We start from the raw sequence: 22,344 nt of genomic DNA, 5'->3' as shown, positions 1-22,344 counted from the left end.
CTCAGCGCCGGACCTGAGGGGCGACGCCGCTGGTCTTTAAGCCCCAGCTGATAGAATATGATCGATAGTGACCCTCTAACTCTATTACCTGCTGATCACGGCCGTACAAATCATCTTCCTGGCGTTCTGGTTCTGGTGGCCTTCACTGCGTGTTCTGGCTGCCGATCCAACGTGGAAGAAACTTCGTTAAACGGCAACACCCCAATCCTGGTGTCTGGGTTTGCTGCGTCTCCCAGAAATATGCACATATATTCACGCTACTTTTCTCAAAGTTTGATTTGTATAAAGTGTAGAAAACCGTTTGTCTTGTGAATACTTTTTCAAGGTATTGCCTTTCAGAACATTAAGAATAAATCTGTTATTATAACGAGAGCCTAAGTGACCTAATTTATGCCCAAAACGCTCTATAGTTTCTGGGTGCTTATCTCTTTTTGTCTTTAATCAGCAGTTGTTTCTTGTTCTTGTTTGCGTTTTATTTTCTAATCGACTGTTTTTAAACTTCCAGCCATGCTCTGTTTGGTTCATATATTTTAGTTTAATTGGAAAACCTGACAGTAAAGCTGTATAGCAGGCGGATATTGCATCCCCTCAGTGAAACTTGTGCCGGCTCTAGTCTGGTTTCTGATAATTAACAGCGATCTCCTCTCCTCTAAACTCAGCGGGACTCTCCCCCGCTCCTCGACACACGGCTACGTTTTCCAGCGACATGGCAGACCTCCTCTGCGTGGAGGATGTCCCACAGGCAGCCTGCGAGCACGTGCATCCCGCGTGACGCAGCTTTGCCGCTCAGAGCGGCGCTGGCCTCGCTCAGAGCCGGTGCGGCGCTTAGCTTTCCGATGCCGCGCCGCTGTTTTTGATTATCTCCTGCATTTATGGGGAAGTGCGTGCTCTGTGGCAGATGGACCTGAAGTTAATTATAGAGAACATTTTCATCCTTCTTCCTTTGTCTCGTTAGGCTTTAATTGTCTCGGAGCGGCCGTAACTAGATTTTGTGACGTGTCAAAGGTAGCAGTGACTGCACTGTTGTGCTTTTAATGGGATGATGATCCTCTCTTTTGAAAATTTCCCCCCTCTGTTTGTCTCTTCTGCAGACGATGGCCAAAGTGATTACCTCCATGCTCAAGTTTCCTGCGGACCAGGCGCAAAAGGTTTTGGACAGAGAAGACTCCAAACCAATCGTAAGCATCCCGGTAGCCCGACGGCTCAACGCTCTGTAGCTCGTTTCTTCGTTTTAATAAACGTGAATTTCGTCTCTCCCACCTCCCACAGCCTTGGTTACGATGAGTTTTGGATACGGGAACTTCACGATGAAGATCTGCTGCTGAGGGGGAAGACTGCCATGGATTATTTGAAGTCCTTCCCTCTGTATCACGTCTTTTTTTTATGTGTGTGTGTAAGGTTGTGTGTTTGTGAGCACATTCTGGGGCATAAGTGTGTGTGTGTGATGAAGTGTGTGGAAATCCAATTAAAGGTATGAGGGGAATAAAGAGTTTCTGACAGAAACACAAATCTTCCATAATTCACTTCTACTGAGTATAATTTATGTTTTTAATAATGTTTTGGGTTATTTTAGGATGTGTTTATAAAAAAAAAAGAAAACAAGGCTTGTGCAATAAATAATATCACACACTAATGCTGACAGTCACTTGATTTATATGTTCCTGTGTAGTTCTTTTGTCTGATTGGCTTCCTCTGTAAACGACCCTTTAACTGTGCACTCGCACCATATGGAGTGACTGGCCTTTGGGACCGGGTTTGTTCGGCGCGGCTTTTTCTACGCTTTATATTTTGACACTGACTGACGAACTTCGAAACACCCCAAGTGTAAATTGTAAAATAAGAATGGAGACTGTAATATAGGGCACATGACTGCTTTACATTTTGAGGCTAGCAAATAAAATCTTATTTACAAAAATACATTTTGTCCCTTATTTTCCCCTGTGCGTACTTACTAAGGTACAATGGTTAAAAACGGGTTTTATTACTTTCTGTTTTACTACTTTTTTTTTTTTTGTTAATCATTCCAACAAGGTAGCAAAAAAACTAATTTTTTTTCAGACGGCTGCAACCTCAAAGTCTGCGTTTCAAGATTGCCTGTCACACCTTCAACCTTTTCTTCCTCAATAAAAGCACTTAAAATATTTGAATATCAATACTTAGACTTAGACAACTTTATTTGTCATTTTGTATGCACAGAGTGCGTACAGAACGAAATTTCGTTGCATTCATCTTGTAAATTGCAGTAAAAATTAAATTACAGTATAAGGTGCAGCAGTGATTTAAAAGTAAATTTAAATGTAGACAATGCAGGAGATGTCAGTGTACAGTTGAGTTGTTTTTAAAACCATTTGTATGTGCAGAGTTGATTGTGCAAGGGCATGAGTGCAAGAATACAGCTTGTAATTGACAGTAGATTTAAAATGCAGTATAAGGTGCAGCACTGATTTAAAAGTAAAGCAATTGAAATGTAAATGCAGGAGAAAGTCACAGTGTACGAGTAAATATAAAAAAAAAAAAAAACATTTGTATGTACAGAATTTGATTGCGCAAAGGGCATTTGTGCAAGAATGCATTTAAAAACTAAGAGTTGGGCAGCGTTTGTAATGCTAGATGGAGATGCAATAATGCAAATATGCGAATGTTGTGCAGAGTTTATGGGTTATAGTTCAGCAGTTCAGAGAATACACAGAAGATTTCGTCATTATTGTGTTCCGCTGGTTCTGCAGAATGTCATTCCCTGCGACTATTTGAGGTTCACTAAGTCAGCAGGAGCAGCTTTTTGCTAGAAATAGCAGTGAATCTCTGACTGGATGTTTCTCACGTACTTCTGTCAAAACTAGTACCATCAAGCTTCTGCTGCAGCCAGTGATCTACTGTATGAAATGTGTTTGACAGTTTATCAAAAAGTGCTTCTCACACATTTTTTCTTCCATGAAAAGGAAGAGAAGAAGAAACTCCTTTAGTCATTTGAAAGAAGTTAACATCTTATTTAACACTGTAGAAGCCCTGAAGAGTCTGACTTAAACATTCTTACTGCCTTAATTATTAACGAGTGAGACAAAAACATCAGAAACATAAATCGTTTTTAACAAACATTTGGTCAGTTGTACTGTTTTCTTGTATTTATGGCCTTTTGAAATATTTTTTGGCAGTTTTTAACTTGTCCTTCAGGACTTCTGCACTTTGGAGTAAGCATCTCTAAACCTAATTTACAGAGAACACTGAGCGGAAATGCTGTTGGACGATGAGCTGATGATATAAAATATGCACAAGGTTTTTGAGTTTGTTTTGACCTATATAATGCTGAACTATTGCTGCACATTGCTCTGTTCAGTTGAGGTGAAATTAATTCACTGACTTTTGCGATATGAGGTAATGGGTTGATCTGTAAAGGCCACATGAAAATACCAGGAACATTTGCATCTTTTTACATGATCCATCCACCCACATTATGTCACTGAGATTTATCAATATTTTATGTGGTAGAGCAACACAAAGTAGCTCAATAAAATAAAGTGGAAAGAGAATGATTCATGGTTTTCCTATTATTTACTATATATATATATATATATATATATATATATATATATATATATATATATATATATATATATATATATAAATGATGCCTTCATTTGTCTGTAGTCCTAAATCACTGTTATGGGGAATCACCTTTCTTTGGGGTTATGTCTTTTAGCAGACATTATCTGCCTATTGTGCTTTGAAGTTGGATTTTTTTTTTTTTTTTTTTATTGCTCTTACCAAATACCTCCACAGAATCTCAGTAGGTCCAGACATTGACTGGACCATTCTAACAAATGAATACACTTTGGTCTGAAACATTTCATTTTTGGCTGAAGGTTTGTGGTTGTGGTTCTGCTGGAAGTTGAACATTGAAACTCCTGAACAACTTTATCTCTGACTTGTCTTGTGTTATTCACGGAACCGCTGGATTTAAACACAGGTAAGCTCTTTATTAATCAGGTGACATCTTAGGTTGATTGGTTGCACTGGATGCAGGGGTATGCCAGCAATGCTTTGCAGAAAATGCATAAAACAAAAAGTCAAACCATGTATTTTCTTTGCACTACACAATATTTGCTAATGTCTGTTCGTCTATCACATAAAACATTAAAGTGTGTGGTTGTAATGTGACGAATAACAAAAAATAAATGTATGGACACTTCATAAATTCAGATATAACAGAAACAGAAAGTTACTTCTTTCATCTGTGCACAGGGTGTTGTCATATTTTGATTGCAATAGTTTAAAAAGCCCCGCTCCAGCTGATAAGCCTGATTTTTATCAGATAATCTCAGAATTTGAACACACATAATGAAAAGTGAAGCTTTTGCAGGTTGCTAAATATCCACGGCCTTTAGGGGGCAGCAGTCAGCGCTCATCGCTCCCTTTTCTTGCGCTTGAACCCCAATAAAGCTCATGGGTGTAATGTGACGCTTTGCGCCTCAAAAACATTCACCTCTTTTTTTTCTCCCCTTCTTTTTCTTTTTGACTGTAAAAAGAAACCACGTTTCCGATTTGACCCTTCACAATAAAGCACCACCTCCCGATGAGCAGCGATGACTTATTTTCTCATAAACTTTGATGCTTTTGTTTTGAAAAAAAGAAAAGCGTCTCTTATTTCCAGGCTGTCCCCCTAAGGACATGACTGCTGGCTGCATTTATGTGACAGACCGTGAGCCCGAGAGCAGCAACTTACTCAGACTGACAGAGAAATGGAGAGGAGCTGACGCACGTTATTTACCGGACCGTTAACTTTCCTCCTCCAGGCTTTGGTTTTGCCACCGCTGAACAAATGAGGCGCTAAACGAAGCAGGAGCACCTTAAAAACATTCTTGCAACATTTTTTGTTTTTTTTTTACCAGTGGAGAGCTAAGGATTGCTTCATATTTTTGTGTGTTTTCTTAGTTTTTGGATACTTTTACCGCGTTATTACGCACGATGCGCAAAGGGATGGCTCCTAATCTGACGCGCAGAACGGGCGTGCTGCAAAGTTTTTACGTCTTTCTCTTTATTTCGCTGTCTTGCTGTTACAATATAGACTTAGAACATCCTTTGGTGTTCAAAGGACCGAGTTCTAGTTTTTTTGGCTACTCTGTGTTGGAGCATTTTCATGACAACACACGCTGGTGAGTCCCAGAGTTCCTGGAAATTGTTTTTTTTTTCTCAATTACGCATTTGGTTTGTATTTTTCGTTTAATATGTTTAGAGTCAGGGTTGCATCCACAACCATATACATTTAAGCACGCGGTTCTCAGAAGGACAGCTTGCTTTGCGCTGCTTGGATTGTCATCGTTTTGTTTCATCTTCTCGGAAACAGATTTTGAGACGAACTGAGTTTGTTTTCCAATGCTCTCCCCTCACAGGATTATAGTGGGGGCACCCAAGGCAAACTCTTCCTACAGTAGCTCGGTGCGCTCTCCCGGAGCTGTGTTCCAGTGTCGGGTTCACAGCAACCCAGACCGGCGCTGCACTGAGGTGGATCTGGTAGAAGGTCAGTGATCTCAACCACCGCTGCGTTAACGCAACTTCATATAGTGTCACGCATTCTCTGCAACACATGTTCCTATAACACAACTCAGGTGAAATTCCCCTGTCTGGTGCTACAGTCCACATATTTTACTCTCTTTGCTTCATTCTTTGCGTGCACTCCCTTCTCAAAGCATCTGTTTTGTTTTATCAGAATAATGCAGCCTTGTATTTGGCATTTAACGACCCCCAAGTTTGGACGTTTTTACGTCTAAAAGCAAAGGGGGGCTATGCGTGCAGAACTTTATAAATATTTGGACTAATATGATTTATGTTTTCTGCTGATATTTTCCAAGCACATGAGCCAAAATCGTTGGGATTAGGACTCCCTTCCCCTTACAAAGCCCCCATCACGCTCTGCTCTCCTTCGCTCTCATGGTCCAGGCACAGAGGGTGCGCGGATGGCTTTAATATTAACTCTGCTGTCAGCCAGTGTGTAACTAAAGCAGAACACAGCAAACAAACAACAAAAATAGTCCCAGAGAAACACTCAGCTATATGTGTCATAGCGCTGCCTTAGTGGACTCTATGGAAATAAAACAGCAAAAGCGAAATGTCTAGTCTCATTGTTGCTGAAACATTAACTCTCAGTATGGGCAGGAAGATATTATATAAAAAAAGGCCAGAATACTGTGTTGCAAAGGGATTTTAGCTTTCTCCTAGTTTGTCAGGTTACGCCCACATATGTCCATGTATTTAAAAGAAACGTTAGGCGATAGCCAAGCACAAAGTATTGTCAACATTATTTCCAAAAATTTGCAAATATTTGTATGCATTTATCTTCAGTTCCCATTTCACTGCAATTACAGCGACAGGTCCATAGAGATATGTCTGTATCAGCTGTGCACAGCAGCAAGTGAAGCTCCTCCGACTGGATAAAGTGTACCTGCAGTAAATTTCAAAGTCTTGCTGTAGACATTTATTTTGGATTTAGGTCCCAGGAATTTGACTGGGCCATTCAAACACACAAATATGCTTGGATTAAATCAATCCATGGTAGATAAGACTGTATTTTTTGGGTTGTGTTCTTCATGGGAACTCACCATGTCAGTCTCATGTCTCTTTCAGCCCCTGAAAGGTTGTCTTCAACTATCATCTTTCCATCAATTTTGCCCATCTTCTCCTCTTATGGTGCGAAGGGATAATAATGTTGTATGATTATGGTGGTGTAGCGAGGGCACATGTAGGCCAAAAGGTTCAACTTTAGTCCAATCTGAGCAGACGCCTTCCAATTGAAAAGAAATGCAATCAAATCATGATAAAGACATGAGTTACAAATACAAAAATTGTGTTCCTTAAAGGTTTTCTGGTGCTCTGTGTGCTTTATATTTAGCAGCCTGAGAAGAATCTGTTTTTTTTTAGCCTCTTTGATGTGCTCTGATAAGTTTGCATCTTCCTTTGGAAGGAAGTAGTGAGAAAAGAGGAAGCCCAAAATAAGTGTGGTTCCTTAAAATGCAGCTATTATTCCTTTGCAGTCTCTCCATGTAGATCACCTTACAGGAGAGAGGTGGTGTGTCAGTTTTCCGCTCTCTATTCCTCACCGCCCACTGCAGGTCTTTCTGCAGCTCAAACTGAAATCCACTTTTTACAGCAGTGCAGGTCAAAAGGTTCCAGATTACAGATGCAGATGGTGAGGGGGATTATCTTACTTTAGCTTCCTGAGGAAGAAAAGCCTCTGCTGGGCCTTCCTGTCCAAAGGAGATATATTTGTGGTCAAAGAGATACCAGATTAGATGTATGAGGGCCAAGAAATATTCTATGTGCCTTCTGAAGTCATCTTAGCATTTCCCTGCTTTATTTCAGATCATTGTGTGGATACAATTTACTTAAATACTGAACTTCCCCCTGGTTGTCAGTTATCAGTCCTACTATAGATGCATATTTCTCAGTTGTCTTACTGGAGCAGATGGGGGGACAATCATAGGTGAGGAGGGAAAAGGAGAAGGAGACAAGGACACATCCCTGAGGTGTGCCGTTCAAGACAAGGACTGAATTTATGAAGCGATTCCCTAATCGTACTGACCTCTCAAAACGCTCTACACTGTAGGCACATTCACCCAATCACACTAACTAACTGGCACACAAGTGCCTTGCCCAGGTGCATATCAACATGTGAAAAGGGGAAGCTGGAATCAAACCCACAACCTTCCAAATGCAAGACGACTTCCTGGATGTTTGTTACCTGACTCCGCCAGATAGATTTGCTCCGCATATCCATCTGGAAACCTTCCGTTGAAGTAATTTTGGGAAGGGGCGAAAATACTGGTTAGCTGATTGGCCTATGTTGGTGATAGACGGGCCAAATGAACCAATCAGATTCGTCGTCGCTCTGTTACGAGCGACGACGAAAACACAACCACAAGCCAAGGTGCTCTTGCTGCTGCAGGTAAAGGCTCGTTAGCTCAGCAAAGAAATACTCTGTAATTCCGATAAAACTTGCTCGATAGCCACGCTAACGCTAGTTTCATCGGCTGAAGCCGCCATGTTCTTTAGACTGAACTGTCGCGCTTCCCGTTGCGTCACACCTCAACCCGCCTCTGATTGGACGTTCGTTTGGTGAACGGCTCCAAATTTTCTTCAACGGAGAGTAGCCAGACTGATCTGCGAGTGAAACCTTGAAAGCTTGCGAGATCAGGATGGTCTCACGAGGCTAGGATGTTTGCACTCCATCCCCGACATTCTGTGGTCTTTTATTTAGGGTCTAATATCCCAGATTGCTCAGTTTTAGTAAAAGTCTATGAGGGAATAATTGCTTTGAAGGCGGAGCTAAACCCAACAATCAGCATTCTCACAGTAGGTTTTTCTGTGTTCCAAGTTTATTTAAAGACGGAGTTGGCACAGAATATATCAGAATAATTAATTTTCAGAAAACAAAGCAGGGGGACAAACTGTATTTTCACATTAACTCCTCTGTCTTTGGGTTTGGTAGCCACATCCATATTCTGCATATTGTAACAGTTCAGATATTAGTGTTTTATGCTAATTAAGTCATTTTTTTTTCTTATTAGGGATGCATCACTCGTAAAAATTTCTGAAAATGTTTTCAGGTTTGCTGCCTCCTCATCAAAACATCAGGATTGACTGTGGTGCAGAAATCGTGTCTCCTCTAAACGTCTGAAGATAGTTTTTCATAGCTGCGTGCGGATGATAGTAACCATTCTCACGCTATAAAATGAATGAATTATCTGATGATAATTGCATAATGGATACGAGTCTAAGCATGTGAAGTGCCCAGAGCACTTTCGCCAGACTGAACAGTATCTGAGTTATGGGAAAAGTTCTTACATTTATTGCTAAAACAAATCCTGAATAAATATGTTTTTTTCTTTATCTTCTGAAAACCCATCTAAAGATGTTAGATGTGTTCATGTCTTTTCAACTTTTTCACACGTTGTCACATTACAACCATGAACTACAAGGTATTTTATTGGGCTTTTTTTAAGACCTAATCACAGTAGCACATATTTTGAAAGTCAAAGAAAAATAATAAATGGCTCTAAAATATTTTTACAAATAAAAATCTGAAAAGTGTGGCGCACATTTTATTCGGACACGCTGAGGCAGTTCCTTGCGTAACTAGTTTTCACTGGATTTACAGCGGCAGTTTTTTTTGAGGGTTGAGTCGCTATCAGCTTAGCACATCTATAAATTGAACTGTTTTGCCCTTTTCCTCTTGCAAAATAGTTTAAAGTCAGTCTGATTGGATAGAAAGCATCTGCATTCAGCACTTCCACGTCTTCCAACATGTTTAAATGACTGGTCCATTCTGAAAAGGATACTTTAATCTGAACCTTTACGTTGTTAATCTGGCTGCATGTTTATGATCACCCGGCTGGAAGGGGAACGTCCCCCGCATGCAGTCTTAAGTCTTTTGCAGCCTCTAAGAGGTTTTCTGTCAGTACCACCTTATATTTAGCACCCTCCATCATCCCTCTTGCCCCTGAGATAAGCATCTCAATGAGGAGATTGTGTTCAGGGTGGTATGCAGGGTTAGTTTTGCACAATCTATCTGATTACACATGTTTGATGCGTCCCCAACCCTTCTCCTCCAGACCCACCATTATTTATGTTTTAGTATCAGCACAACAGATTCAAATGATTGGCTTACCTCCTCATCATACCGTTACGTGCAGCAGAAACGTGTTAATCACCCATTCGTCTAAGTCAGGCCTGGGGTAGCAGGACACACATAAGACCTGCAGGACGGTGGGTCCTGAGGACCAAGAACGAGGACATCTGCCCTACTTGGCTTGTGGCAAAATGCAAACTGGACTCCTCTTTGTTCTCTTTCAGTAATGACTTTCTTCTTGCCACCCCTCCACAGAGGTTGAATTAGTGGAATGTGTGAGAAATGCTTGTCCTGTCAACAGATTTCCCCGTCTGAGCTGTGGATTCCTGCAGCTCCTCCCTGACCCATGCTTGGCCTGTCAGTTTAGGTCGATGGCCTGGTCTGATTTTTTTGCCACAGTTCTTCCATTTGACATGGACTGAAAAGTAGTCTGTGAGGTGTTTAAAAGCTTGGGATATTTTGTCATACCCCAACGTCCTTGTTTGTATCTTAAGGTTCTCTAAACAAAAACCTCTAGAACCTCCAGAACAGCTGGTTTTATGCTAAAATTATATGACAGCTGGTTGCACTGGACTTATTTAGGGGTGTCAGAGTTAAGTGGATGGGAGATAACACCTTTAAGATGTTTATTTGTAAGAAAAAAATGTCAAAGCTTAATTAATTTTTTTTTAAATTATGAGTCATTTTTTATTTTCTATCACATAAATCGGCAATAAAAAAAAGAGGTTGGTGGTAAAAACACAGAAACTGTGTTAAAGGAATATTTGTATTTTTGCAAGCCGCTGTATTAGAAGGGATGTTAACCGGAAAAATCAAGTATTGCTGCGCTGTGGAGAGTTTGACATCTTTTGGATTTCACAGTATAGCGATAACTCAGTTCACTGCACCGTCTCAAACTGCGAGCGGCGCAAAAATCCCTTCCACAATCAGAAGAAACGAGTCGGCTTCTCCCTCCATCCCGATGACTCACCGTCTGCAAACCGCCCTCTTTGTCTTTCAGGGAACAACCCCGAAGAGCCGTGTGGGAAGACGTGCCAAGGAGACAGGGATGACGAGTGGATGGGGGTCAGCCTGGCCCGCCAGGACCGGGCCGACGGCAAAATACTGGTGGGCCGCAGTTTCTTCTTCTTCTTCTGCAGTTTAGTCAGCATGGACCACGTCTCCTCGTAAAGCACAGACCAGATCATGCCCCACATCATTGTTACAAATGTCTTACCCCCGAACCGCACTGTTAAACCACAGCTGGCCTCGCTCCGGCTAAACACGCCTCTCTTTCCATCCTCACAAGCGCCGCCTGGCACAAACACTAAGAGTGAAGGATTTAAAGCAAAGGTTCTCAATGACGTGTTGTGTACGTCAGGCTGGAACGGCTGCTTGCTCGGGAAACCGGCTTCGTACGAAACCTTCAACTGGTGCTGGAGGAGTCTGTTAAAAGTAGATTTTTAACGCGTGGGACGTCGCAGCGCTGTAAATCCTGGACGTGCTCGCTGGAGTGTTTGCACTCAGATCGTATGGCGGCTGGCAGAGTTTGTTTAGGCTTCGGCCCCCTCAGCGGTGGTCCCATGTGAGGGGCAGCCTTTCATTAAATATTAACCCCTGTCTCCCGCTGAGTGCAGAGAGCAAGCGTGTGGAAGGGGGGGAGCCTTTACTGGACCGTTTGTTGGTTCTTGGTGGGTACTAAAGCTTTAGAAGTACTCCTGGCAGGTAAATGATTTGAGAAAAAAAACAAAAACAAAAAACAGCTGATTTTGATGGAAATCAAAATGAAATCCTATCAGACGTGGCGCTCAGATTGTGTTGGATTTCCAGAGCCTCCATTTGTCTCTGTATCTTGTGTGTTTGGACCAGTTTGTAGTGAAATGTTCTGGCTGTACACTGCAAAAAGGGAACTAAAAGTAGGTAAAATCCTCTTGAAATTAGTGTATTTTTCTTTCTTTTGAGCTGGTAAATCATTCTATCTGCCAATGGAATAAGATTTTTGTACTTAAAATAAGAACAATTCATCTCTATCATCTTATTTCAAGTGCAGGATATCTAATTATCCTATTTTAGGGCTGGAAATTCTCATTCCATTGGCAAATAGTCTTATTTAGCTGCTCAAATCAAGGAAAAATATACTAATTTTAAGAAAATTTTACTTACTTTAAGTTTCCTTTTTGCAGTGTAAACCAGTGCCCCCCCAGCTCCAACCCGCCTGTCAGTCAAAAACCCCGGTGGGTCTTGACGTTTTGAGAACGTGGGAGTCGAGTTGTGTAACAAAAAAAAAAAAAAGAAGTCTTTTAGGTAAACTCTCCCAGTTCTGAGAGGGCTGCGATGAAACAGAGGAGGCGGCTCCAAAGCCACGTGTTGCCGTGCCTCTCCAAAGCTCCGTTTTTTTTTTTTTTAATCTCATCCGAGCGGACTCAGCAGAGCTATAACGGCTGCTTGGCAGATGTGTGCTGTGTGGTGATTTCACCCGAGCTTTCAGTGAAAGCTTTGTTTGTGATGACGGAGGCCTTTGAAACAGAACGGGAACATCACAACAGAGCGGCCCTCTCCCTCCCGACTGCGCAGGCATCGTCTGCCCCAGAAGTGAGCTGAGTCGTCTCGGCCGTCACCGAGGAAGGAAAGAGATGCAACGTTTTCTGTCAGTGGACCATAAAACTTAAAAAAAAAAAAAAAATGTTTCTCAACCTCTCATCCTTTTCCCAGAGAGTCATCTGATGCTGTGTTTATGTCTACAGGCTGCAGAGTGTATTGCATTTCCAATTATTTTGTGTGTGTGTGTCTTTGTGGGGAAGCGATGGAGGGATGTTGAGGTTTTTTTGGGCGGGGGGGGGGGGGGAATTAAGCACAGTTGTCTGCACATAGGCATCCAGGACTGTCCCCAGAGCCACAGGAGCCCCACCGCTGATCCCCAGGGGTTATAAATTATTACCACATTCGCACATGCATGCAGCCTGTTTTTTAAGTCAGCTTCCAAAATCCCGACTTTATTATCCTGTTTGGTTGTAGATCTGTGGAATGTGTAATTTAGGGGGGGGGGGGGGGAAATAAACAGCGAAATGTTGTTTTGGAATTGCTCAACGTCACCGTCCACAACGAGCTCCCTCTTTGGAGTTGGTTCCTTCGCCTTTTGATCTGCTCCTTGTTCCTGCCTTTGCCGTTTTTTGACCTTTTTCTCCGGTTTGCTGTTTTGCAATAAAAGCCCAAATGTTGATGAGAAAATACAGCTTGGCAAGCAGAGAACTGCAGCGGAGATATTCACACCACAGACCATGGCTGTTACAGCATGGTCGGGGGCTTCTGGACGGGCTTTAACCCCCCCCCCCCCCCCCCCCCCCCCCCCCACCCCCTGACGGCCATCATCGTAGGCCGCAGAGACGTGCTGGCTCCAGCTCAGCGAGGAGGAAGCTGCTGAGGCCATCAGTGTGGTGTAAGGAGGCCTGAAGTGCTCGCGTTGTAACCCGAATGAGCTTGTCTCTGTTTCCTCTCGCAGGCCTGTGCTCACCGCTGGAAAAACGTCTACTACGCCTCGGAACACATCCTTCCACATGGGTACTGCTCCATCATCCCCCCGACGCTCAAGGGAAGGACAATACCGCTCATCCCTTGCTATGAGGGTAAAACTGAAAAACAAGCTTTCTTCATTTTAAGCACACAGATTTACAACGGGAATATCTGAAAAGTGTGGTGTGCATTTGTATTCAGCCCTCCAGAGGCTCATCGCTCTCTAGGATCACCAATTGCTGCATTTGCAGCTGCAAGTCTTTTCATGTATGTCTCTTCCAACTTTGCACATTCAAGCACTTCAATTTCACACCCATTCTTTTATGCAGAGAAGATCTAACCCTGCAAGGTTTGTATCAGTTTTCAAGTCTTGCTAAAGACTTTCATTTTAATTAAGTTCTGGACTTTGACTAGGCCATTTTAAGGCTACATTCACAATGCAGCCTGAAGTGACCCAATTCCGATTTTTTTGCCCATATGAGACCTGGATCTGATCTTTTTATGACGGTCTGAACAACACAGATCAGATTTTTTCAAATGCGACCCAGGCCACTTGGATATGTGGTCCTGAATCCGATACGTATCCGATCTTTTCAAATACGACCTGTGTCTGCACGGCCGGGTCGCATTTATCCGACCTGTACGTCACCGATACTCGACAAATGTCACTAATCTGCGTCCTGCTATGCAGAAGCGGGAAGAAAGACGACACCCATAGCGGACTACAATGAGGAGAGCATTCAGTGGAGGTGAAAGCTCCGGTTAGAAAATAAATTAATGACCGCAAAATGCGCGCCAGCATTATAATCCATCTTTACTTCCGCAAACACTGAGGACGCTTGCTACGTGTGACGTCATCGCGTCCTCGAGTGCGCATGCGCGACACTTAGGTTGAACGCATTCAGTTCACACAGGAGATCACATACAAGTCGCATATCTTTGGAAATGTGAACGACCACGCAACAAAAAATCATATTTCACAAAAAAATCTGAATTGAGCGTCAAGACCTGCAGTGTGAACGTAGCCTAAGACCTGAATAATCCATTCCATTGTAGCTCTGGCCGTATGTTTAGGGTCGATGTACTGCTAGAAAGTTAACATCCATCCCTGAAGCGTATTGCTGCCTCCCACAGCATTTCTTCAATAATGGCCCTGTATTTAACTCCAACCATCTTTAAACTGTTACCCTGCTAAAGAAATGCATCTGAACAGCATGATGGTGTTTCTTTGTAGGGGTTGTGTGTTCAAAGTGATTCCCTTTTCATGTTGGGACGACATATTGAATAGTTCTTATAGAGATGCTCTGACCTGGAGATGCTGCTTTCTAACCTAACCCTGCTTTAAATATTTTCCCATCTTTCCAAAAATTGTGATTTTTGGGATGCTTTTTCTTAAATCAACCAACACAGAAAAGCTGCTTTTATACTAAGATTAAAATGCACAAGGCTGGATTAATTGGATGACTTCTAAAGGCGGTTGGTTGCATGGGTGATTATTTGGGGATATGAGATGAAAATGGGCTGCATACAAACGCACGTCACAATTTCCAAATATTTATTTGGGGGGGGGAAAAAAATGAAAAAAAAAACCTGTACAATTTTACTTATTAAGTTCTGCTTTGTGTTGGTGTTTCAAATAGAATCAGTAAAAAAAAAAAAAAAATGGATGATTGCGGTTTTAAAATGGCCAAATGTGAAAAGTTGAATTATAAAAGCTTTTACAAGGCACTGGAAGTTTGGAATATCTTAAAAGTTATTCTCTTTAAAAACAGAATCAAATTAAATGGTTTACTTCTAGCTTGGATTAGACATGGCTGGCGACCCATCTTTAGATTTCTGCTCCCCATCATCTTGTAACCTTGTTTATTTTTCATGGGACACCTAAGAGGGGTCCAGGTCCCCTGTTAGACCAACAGGGACATTATGGAGCGTTATCTCAGCAGCCAGCACCGTCATCAGGGGTGGGGGGTGCAAACTTTCCCTCCGGCCTGTAATTGGCGTTCTGGCAGGAGCAGCTGCAGGGGAGCTAGTCCATGGCTCAATCGTTCTCTCTGTCGTCCAAAAAGACTTTTACTCTCTGAAACACTTCTCAGCAAAGGAACAGAGGAGCCAATCATTTCGTCTTGGTTTCCCGGAGATTAGAAGAAAAAAAATATTTTGATTATTTATGGTAAATCAACTCCATTTTTACGCCTTATTGTTACACATATGGAAAAATGATGTCCACCCTAGAATAACTTGAATCAACATACACCAAAATGCTGTTTATATAATTTTATAGGTGATGTATTGAGAGATCTATCAAATTCCGCTTTGCGCCACTCTTGTGCTCCCGGGTCAGGATTAGATTGCCTTTTCTCCATCTCACTGCCAGCAGCTTGACATGCTGTGCATGTAACTATATTTACATTGCATTTTCCTTAAAAATCCAAGCTTAATATTTTTGTAACCTGAGAGCAATAAACCCCTCACTCCCTTCCCAAGTAATAGGTCGTTTTGTAAAAAGTGAAGCTGCACCCCTTGCTTCGCTCTGCTCTCTGCCGCTGGATTCCTCGTGGATTGGACCCGGTCTCTGACTAGCTCCATATGCAGGAGAAGAAACACCAGTAAGTGCTGGCTTGAGCAAACAGCTAAATAATTTGTGGTTTGTTTTTTTTCTTTCTTCTTGCAGACTATAAGCAGAAGTATGGGGAAGAGCACGGATCGTGCCAAGCCGGGATAGCGGGAGTTTTCACAGAGGTCAGCAGCAGTGCTTTTTCATCTTCATATCATCTTTATTTATTCTTTGTTTAGGTTCGGAGCTTAAGGTGGATTGATTCTTTATTAATTTATCTCATTTCATGGAGACCGAACCTCACAATGTCAGATTGTCATATAAAATATGACCTACATCTTAAATGTTGACATTAACGACAGAAATATAGTTCAAATGAGCCAAAAAGTTGGAAGTTTTAGAAGTCATACTCTGGTCTTCTTTGTAAATGCACATCTTTGCTCAAGAGTTTAGTCATTTCCATCATGCAAAATAAAACAACGCTATAAATTAATATACATATGCTTTCTAACGTTGTAAAAAAAATATTGCTGCTGTTTGTTTATAAACGCTTGGTCCGTCGAATGAATATTCCTAAATATTTCAAATGCCGGTAAGTAATATGAGTTTTTGTTCAAAGAATGGGATTCAGGATCACGCTTCCATCTCAGGGAGGCTGGGCTCAGGTTTAGCGAAAGGGTGAAACAAGGAGCTGCTGCTCCTCCGCTCCGATGGAGCTGATTTGAGTCTCCTGATCAGGAGGCCTCCAGGGTTCCTCCCTCTGGACGTTTTCCAGACACATACCACTGAGAGGAGACCCAGATAATAACTACATGTCCCCTCTGGCCTGAGAAAGCACTGGGATTCCCCAGAAGGACCAGGGCAGTGCTGCGGGTTTTTTTCTATTTTGATAATAATAAAAGTCACAATAAAAATTTATAACAACTTTCGAACTGTAACAATGCACCAGATTAGTCCTTCATGGTCATCCTTGCTGTGCATTTTTTCCACCCCAGTACCGCCAAAAGCTTCAAAGCGTCGTTATCCCAGTGCTCTTTGTTGACTTTGACTCTGATATTCAAAGGATAGTTAGCAGAGACGTCCCGCACGGCGAACAGAACCGGGTCTTTTCCCACATTTGTTTAAGGAGTCAAATGATGTGGAAAATCTGAATCCACCAGTCGGATTTGCACAATGTTTATATCGAAGCCGCAGGCGCTGTGCTGATTAACTGCTGATAAGTGTTAGCTTATGTTTCCATGTGCAGAGATGGTAGGAAAAGGGCTGTGGCTGGTTCGTGTGACCTGTGGTGTGGTTCCACGAGATAAATGGTTAAAAAAGCAAGGCTGTCCTCTGAAGCTTACATGACATCATCCTTGGATTCGGAGCACCGGTACCTTTGCCGTATACATCCGGTGTGAAGAACGCGGTTTATGTGGAGTCAGGGAAACACGACAGTTAACAGAGAAATTAAATAGGTTTAGGTTGTATTTGGACTGGGAGAAGATTTGAAACAAAATCTGGGATATTTAAGGAGTTTAAACGTGTCTGTTTTCTGTATAGTGGCATTAAAAATACTTTCCTGACGTTAGACATGTGTGCCAAGCCCTGTGAACGGTTTTCTGTGTCTCAGGTTACGTTGACACCCAGATTAGACCTGCAGTAATGTGCAGTGGGCATAAAGTAACCTGAACGCGTCCTCTGAGCAGAAAATGACTTATTAAGAGCTTTGAAAAGACATCTGATAATAAGAAACTTTACTTATTTTTTATATGTTGATAATTCAAATGAATAACTGGCTAGTCACAAAGGTAATCAGACGAGAGTCAAGATTCAGATTTAATTTAAGGTAAAGTCAAGCAAAACGTTTAGCACCACCTACGACAGCCAGTCTTTCTGATAGGTTTGGATTCATCGATATTTAATTATATTTGTTAATAATGAGAAATCTAAGTAGTATAAGTAAGCAACAGAAACAATTTTTTTGGTTTACCTTTTAAATAAAAATTAAAGTAAGTGAAATTAAATTGGTTAAGAAATAAAAATCTGGAATGAGAGAAAATAAATAAAATACGTTTATGAACAAAAAGGAGTTTACTAGCATATTTGACTTGTTTAAAGTATTTAGATATAAAAGAAACACACCGCAGGTCACAGGTTCTGCTGATGACTAAATGAGAACAGCCTTCACATTTGTTCCCATTTAAGAAGCTGATCACATCAGCCGAACATGATTAGACTTCAATATTTTGAAAGAAGATGGCCCTTTTCAAACCTCCGACATTTACTGCGGTGTGCTCCTGACTGTTGGAGTGAGGGTGAGCACCATGGTTATGATCGTAAGAGCTGTGTGAGGCCTTCACTTGCTTTTATTCCTATATTTTAATCATGTAAAGCACTTTGCATTGTCTCTGTACTGAATTGTGCTATATAAATAAATTTGCCTTGGCTTGCCTTTAAAAAGAAGAGTGTAGCACCTTAAGTGTCTGGTAAGGGGTTTAAAGAAAGAGGATTTCAAATCAGCCGTTCCACTGTGCAGAAAACCGTCTACAAGCGGAAGACATTCAACACAACCACATACATGTCCAGGTCTGGTCGTCCAAGCATGTTCACACTTAAAGCAGTCCACAGGATGCTAAAAAAAGTCTCCAAAACCCTAAAATGTCACCAGGGTGCAGCTATTTCCTGCTGCTCCTTCATGCAGGGGTCACCACACCAAGTCGTCGCCACTTACAAACAGACTTTTTATGTTGGATGCCCTTTCTGACGCAGCCAGGATTCAAACCCTGCTCCCCCATATCAAACATGCGGACTTAGCCCGCTGAAAACCTGTACAGTCAGAAGGAGACTGGATAGGTCTTTGAGGAAAACGTGACACCATCGGTAACAAAACGTGATCTTCCAGCCCTCCAACAAGACAATGACCCCAAATTAACAAGAACATTCACAAAAACTGCCTAAAAAAAAAAAAAGAAGAGGGAAAGTGCTGGAGCGAGTCAAAGGCATGATTTTGGTCTCATTAAATGCTGTGAGGTGAAAAAAAAAAAAAAAAAAAATGCTGTGAGGTGACTTGAACCGTTCTGTACTGCACTGCAAAAACGGATCTAAAAATAAGTAAAATGTTCTTAAAGTTAGTGTATTTGTCCTTGATTTGAGCAGGTAAATAAGTTCTTTTGCCAATGGAATGAGTATTTTGACCCCTAAAATAGGATAATTAGACATCCTGCACTTGAAATAAGATAATGGAGATGAATTGTTCCTATTTTAAGTGCAAAAATCTTATTCCATTGGCAAATCATGTTATTTACCTGCTCAAATCAAGGACAAATGCACTCATTTTAAGAACGCAGAAACCCCTCAACCCTCTCACTGCTGATAGTGAGGAGGGAGGCGAACTGTCCTCCATCCCGGAGACCGGTGGACGGCTGCAAGGAAAGTCTCACTGAAGTCATTCTGGCCAAAGGGGCTGAGACTATTAGAGGGCCGGTCATCCTAAATTTCTTCTAAGTTAGAATAGAGAATTTGGTTGATATCTTTTGTTTAACGATTGGAGCAATGTTAATGAAATTGCTTTCTTTCGCCAGAGATACACGAAAAAAAAAAAAGATTAGACATTGTTATGTAAGCATTTCTTTGATTTAATAGGCTATCCTGAGTTTTCACGACTTAGCGCTTCAATAATGGTTTTACTGAACGGAGATCATTTAACAGAATAATTGGGAAAACAGCCCCTTCTTTTTTGTTCTGCATGTAAGAATCTCATTCCTAAACACTTACCACACTGTATAACATGGCCTTAAGAGGTCTTTTGCGTTTTGTTTTTTATTATTTGAATCAAATATTTGCGTAAAATACCTGCCAAACTGCCACAAACGAGTTTTTAAGTAGAACCTCTTCTGATGCTGTTGTTTCGCGAGATGCTTCGAATCGCCTCATGTGAGAGCCGCACGCAAAAACCAGACAAAAGATGTGGAAAAGCGAAGGCGGGAAACCCGAGACATTATCAGGCTACCTTTTCCTTTTTTTTTTTTTTTTTTTTTTTTTTTTTTTTTTTTTTTTTTTTTTTTCTTCCCAGTGTCCTGTCTAGCACTATGGCAATAGGAATTGATATCTCAATGCCAGATGGAGCTCGACAGATTTTGCTTTTACAAGTGGAGCAAACAGCTTTCGCCATAGTGCTCCACTTGATTTATGCTTGTAAATAGCTTTATTATGATTCCTGCAAGGAGAATTTCAAATTATATGGACATGACAATGGGAGAGTAAAGGAAGAACAAAAAGTGAAAGAAAAGAAAAAAAAAAAGAGTAGAGGTGAAAGAAAGAGGAGATAAAAGGAAGAGAATGATAAAATGTCCTCTGTCTGCTCCATCACCTGGAAAGAGACAAAAAGAACAGCACAACCAACAGACATAAAGCAACAGATACACTCGAATAACACCTAGATGCCATTGCTAAATCATATATATTATTATGTAAGCTGACATGTGTAATGTGATATTTGAAAAAAGAAAGTGACACAACATAAATAAATAAATAAATAAATTATAAGATTACTGTATATAAGTGAACACTTAATACCTGGGACCCAGCACCAGTGGGAGATGTGAAAGTGCACTAGTTTAGGTGAAGATTATCCAGAAATAGCTTGATAGTGATTGTGGAGAACCGAAGACCCACCTTCCCCGAGCACAGAGGCAGGCGTCAGGGGACCCGTAGCCCCGGACTCCCAAAGGGGTCCCTAAAGCAGGTCGCCCAGGAGGGGCCGACACAGGATATCTGCAACCCCCCCCCCCAAGGAAGGAGCAGAGACGACCCCGAGGAAATCCCCCAGCCACCGCAATGCCGACACCCTCAAGAGCCGCGGAGACGAGCCCGTGGGCTCCGCCGGCAGCCAGCCCCGCTGAAGTGGTCCCGGCCATGGGCCCTGAGGGCCAGAGGCCCCAGGGGCGCCCCCGCCCCCGCGACGAGGGCCCCGGCCGCCCCCCGGGGGGCCAGGCCCCGCGAAGAGGCCGCCAGGAGCGGGCCGGCGCACGCCCGGGAACCCGCCCCAAACCCGAAGCCAACTAATGCGCCAGGGGGCCAAGGCGCCCGCCAACGAAGTGGAGGAGGGCAGGACGTGGGGGGATGGGCTCCGCACCTATCGGAGACTTGAGATGTTCTTGGGAGAGGGAGCGGACCACACCCATACCTGGAAAGAAAAAAAAAAAAAAAAAAAAAACTCATTCACCCATTCCCTCCCTTGTGCCCCACTCGCCACACACAGAGAAAAAAAAAAAAAAAAAAAAAAAAGACGCTGTACACACATTCCCACATAACACTCACATCCAACACTGACCAAAAGGGGGGGGGGGGTCACCCCAAATCGACTATACGACTGCTTGTGCCCGACCCCCGGCCCCGGCCCCCGACCAGACGCCCCCCGGACCGGGCCCCCCCAAGAGGGCGGGCCAACACGACCCGCACGAGCCACCCGGCCAGAGCCCCCCCCTCCCCCTAAATACCTAATAAACCCACTCCCTCCCCCCACCTACCCTTGCCATCCCTGCCCCCCGTCCCCTGGGGGGAGCGGAGGCATCAGCCCCAGACCTGGTAGGCCGCTGACTGCACACCGCAGCCCCCCGCCAAGACCCCGGACACAGTGGCCCGCACCTCCTCCAGGCCCCAGACTCCTTGCCTCCATCGGAGAACGGGGGTGTGCAGAAGACCCCGACCCTCCCTACGCCTGCTCAAATGTTGTGTTGTTGCATGTTGTTCTCAAGTGCGTTTAAAAACTGGGAGCGCCGAAGGGGATGCACGGCACAGCCCACCCCCCTTTCGGAAGGTAGCTGTTGCCAGCGCACCCCTTCCGTGTGACTGCCCAGAGCCCTCAATGTCTAAGTGGGAGAGGAGGTGAAGGGAGCCGTCCGAGGTGAGGCCCACACAACATAAGCCCCCTCCCAGACGTCTTCCCCCCACCCCCCCCTACTATGGCCTATATGAGTGTGTGATGTGAAAAATGTTTGAAGTGGAAGTGTCTAAGATGCAAAATAAAATTGGGGAGAGGGGCGTCACCAGAAAGTGGCAACCTCCAGTAACGCTCCCTCCCTCATGACCTACATGTGTGGCGGCGTGATGGAGCAGACAGAGGGAGGAGTCCGGGGATGGGGAGCAAATGACTGGGAAGCCAACCCAGGGAGCCAGCTCCCCTACTGACTCCAATAGGCACCCCCGCTCCCCGAAAGCCCCACCTAGAGAAGGGGGCCTCGCCAGCGGCACCACCGTAGCCCGGGGGCCAGGGAGAGGCCGCAGGGCCCGCCAGCCAACCACCCACCAGGACCAACACCTAAGCCCCCCCCAGCCCACCCACCAAGCCTACTTAAACTAAATAAATAAATAAATAAATAATAATAATAATAATAATAATAATAATAATAGGGGGGGACCCTGGCCAGCCGGCCCGCACGAGCCACCCCAACCCCACCCCCCAGGTGAAACCCGCACCCGAAGACGACACGGACCAGGACCGGGACAGGGGGCCGGACACAAGCCCACCAGAACGTCAACCCCCCCCCCCCCAACCCCCCCCCCCCCCCCCCCCCCCCCCACCCGTGGATTTAATCCCTCCCCAACATTAACGTTCAAACAACTCACCATACATTCGACAGTAGACATCCAGGCTGGGTAGATCCCTACTCCCCCTCCTTCCCCCCTCCCCCCACTGGCA

At 43.4% G+C, this 22,344-nt stretch overlaps 2 protein-coding genes across 5 annotated transcripts in view; both read left to right on the top strand.

Annotated features, from left to right (window-relative positions):
• golga4 (golgin A4) overlaps positions 1 to 1,917 on the top strand; it is a 32,665-nt gene extending 30,748 nt beyond the window's left edge. For 3 of the 4 annotated variants that reach the window (XM_021314687.2, XM_036126790.1, XM_021314688.2), the window contains 2 exons: positions 1,092 to 1,178; positions 1,270 to 1,633. In XM_021314687.2, coding sequence (XP_021170362.2) covers positions 1,092 to 1,178; positions 1,270 to 1,284 — 102 coding nt within the window. In that variant the 3' untranslated portion in view covers positions 1,285 to 1,633. Of the gene's footprint in view, positions 1 to 1,091; positions 1,179 to 1,269 lie in introns of all 4 variants that reach the window. The other variant, XM_021314686.2, reaches the window with a different exon arrangement.
• A 2,385-nt stretch (positions 1,918 to 4,302) lies between these two features.
• Positions 4,303 to 22,344, top strand: part of itga9 (integrin, alpha 9) — an 84,313-nt gene continuing 66,271 nt past the window's right edge. Inside the window, exons 1-5 of the mRNA XM_036126496.1 lie at positions 4,303 to 5,150; positions 5,388 to 5,515; positions 10,620 to 10,726; positions 13,098 to 13,221; positions 15,780 to 15,847. Of these exons, the coding sequence (XP_035982389.1) occupies positions 4,963 to 5,150; positions 5,388 to 5,515; positions 10,620 to 10,726; positions 13,098 to 13,221; positions 15,780 to 15,847 (615 nt within the window). The 5' untranslated portion in view covers positions 4,303 to 4,962. The remainder of the gene's footprint in view (positions 5,151 to 5,387; positions 5,516 to 10,619; positions 10,727 to 13,097; positions 13,222 to 15,779; positions 15,848 to 22,344) is intronic.

The sequence above is a fragment of the Fundulus heteroclitus genome, chromosome 22 (genome assembly GCF_011125445.2).
Source record: "Fundulus heteroclitus isolate FHET01 chromosome 22, MU-UCD_Fhet_4.1, whole genome shotgun sequence".
Taxonomy (NCBI): domain Eukaryota; kingdom Metazoa; phylum Chordata; class Actinopteri; order Cyprinodontiformes; family Fundulidae; genus Fundulus; species Fundulus heteroclitus.
Note: the sequence above shows the minus strand (reverse complement) of the source record. Positions and strands in the feature narration are given on the sequence as shown.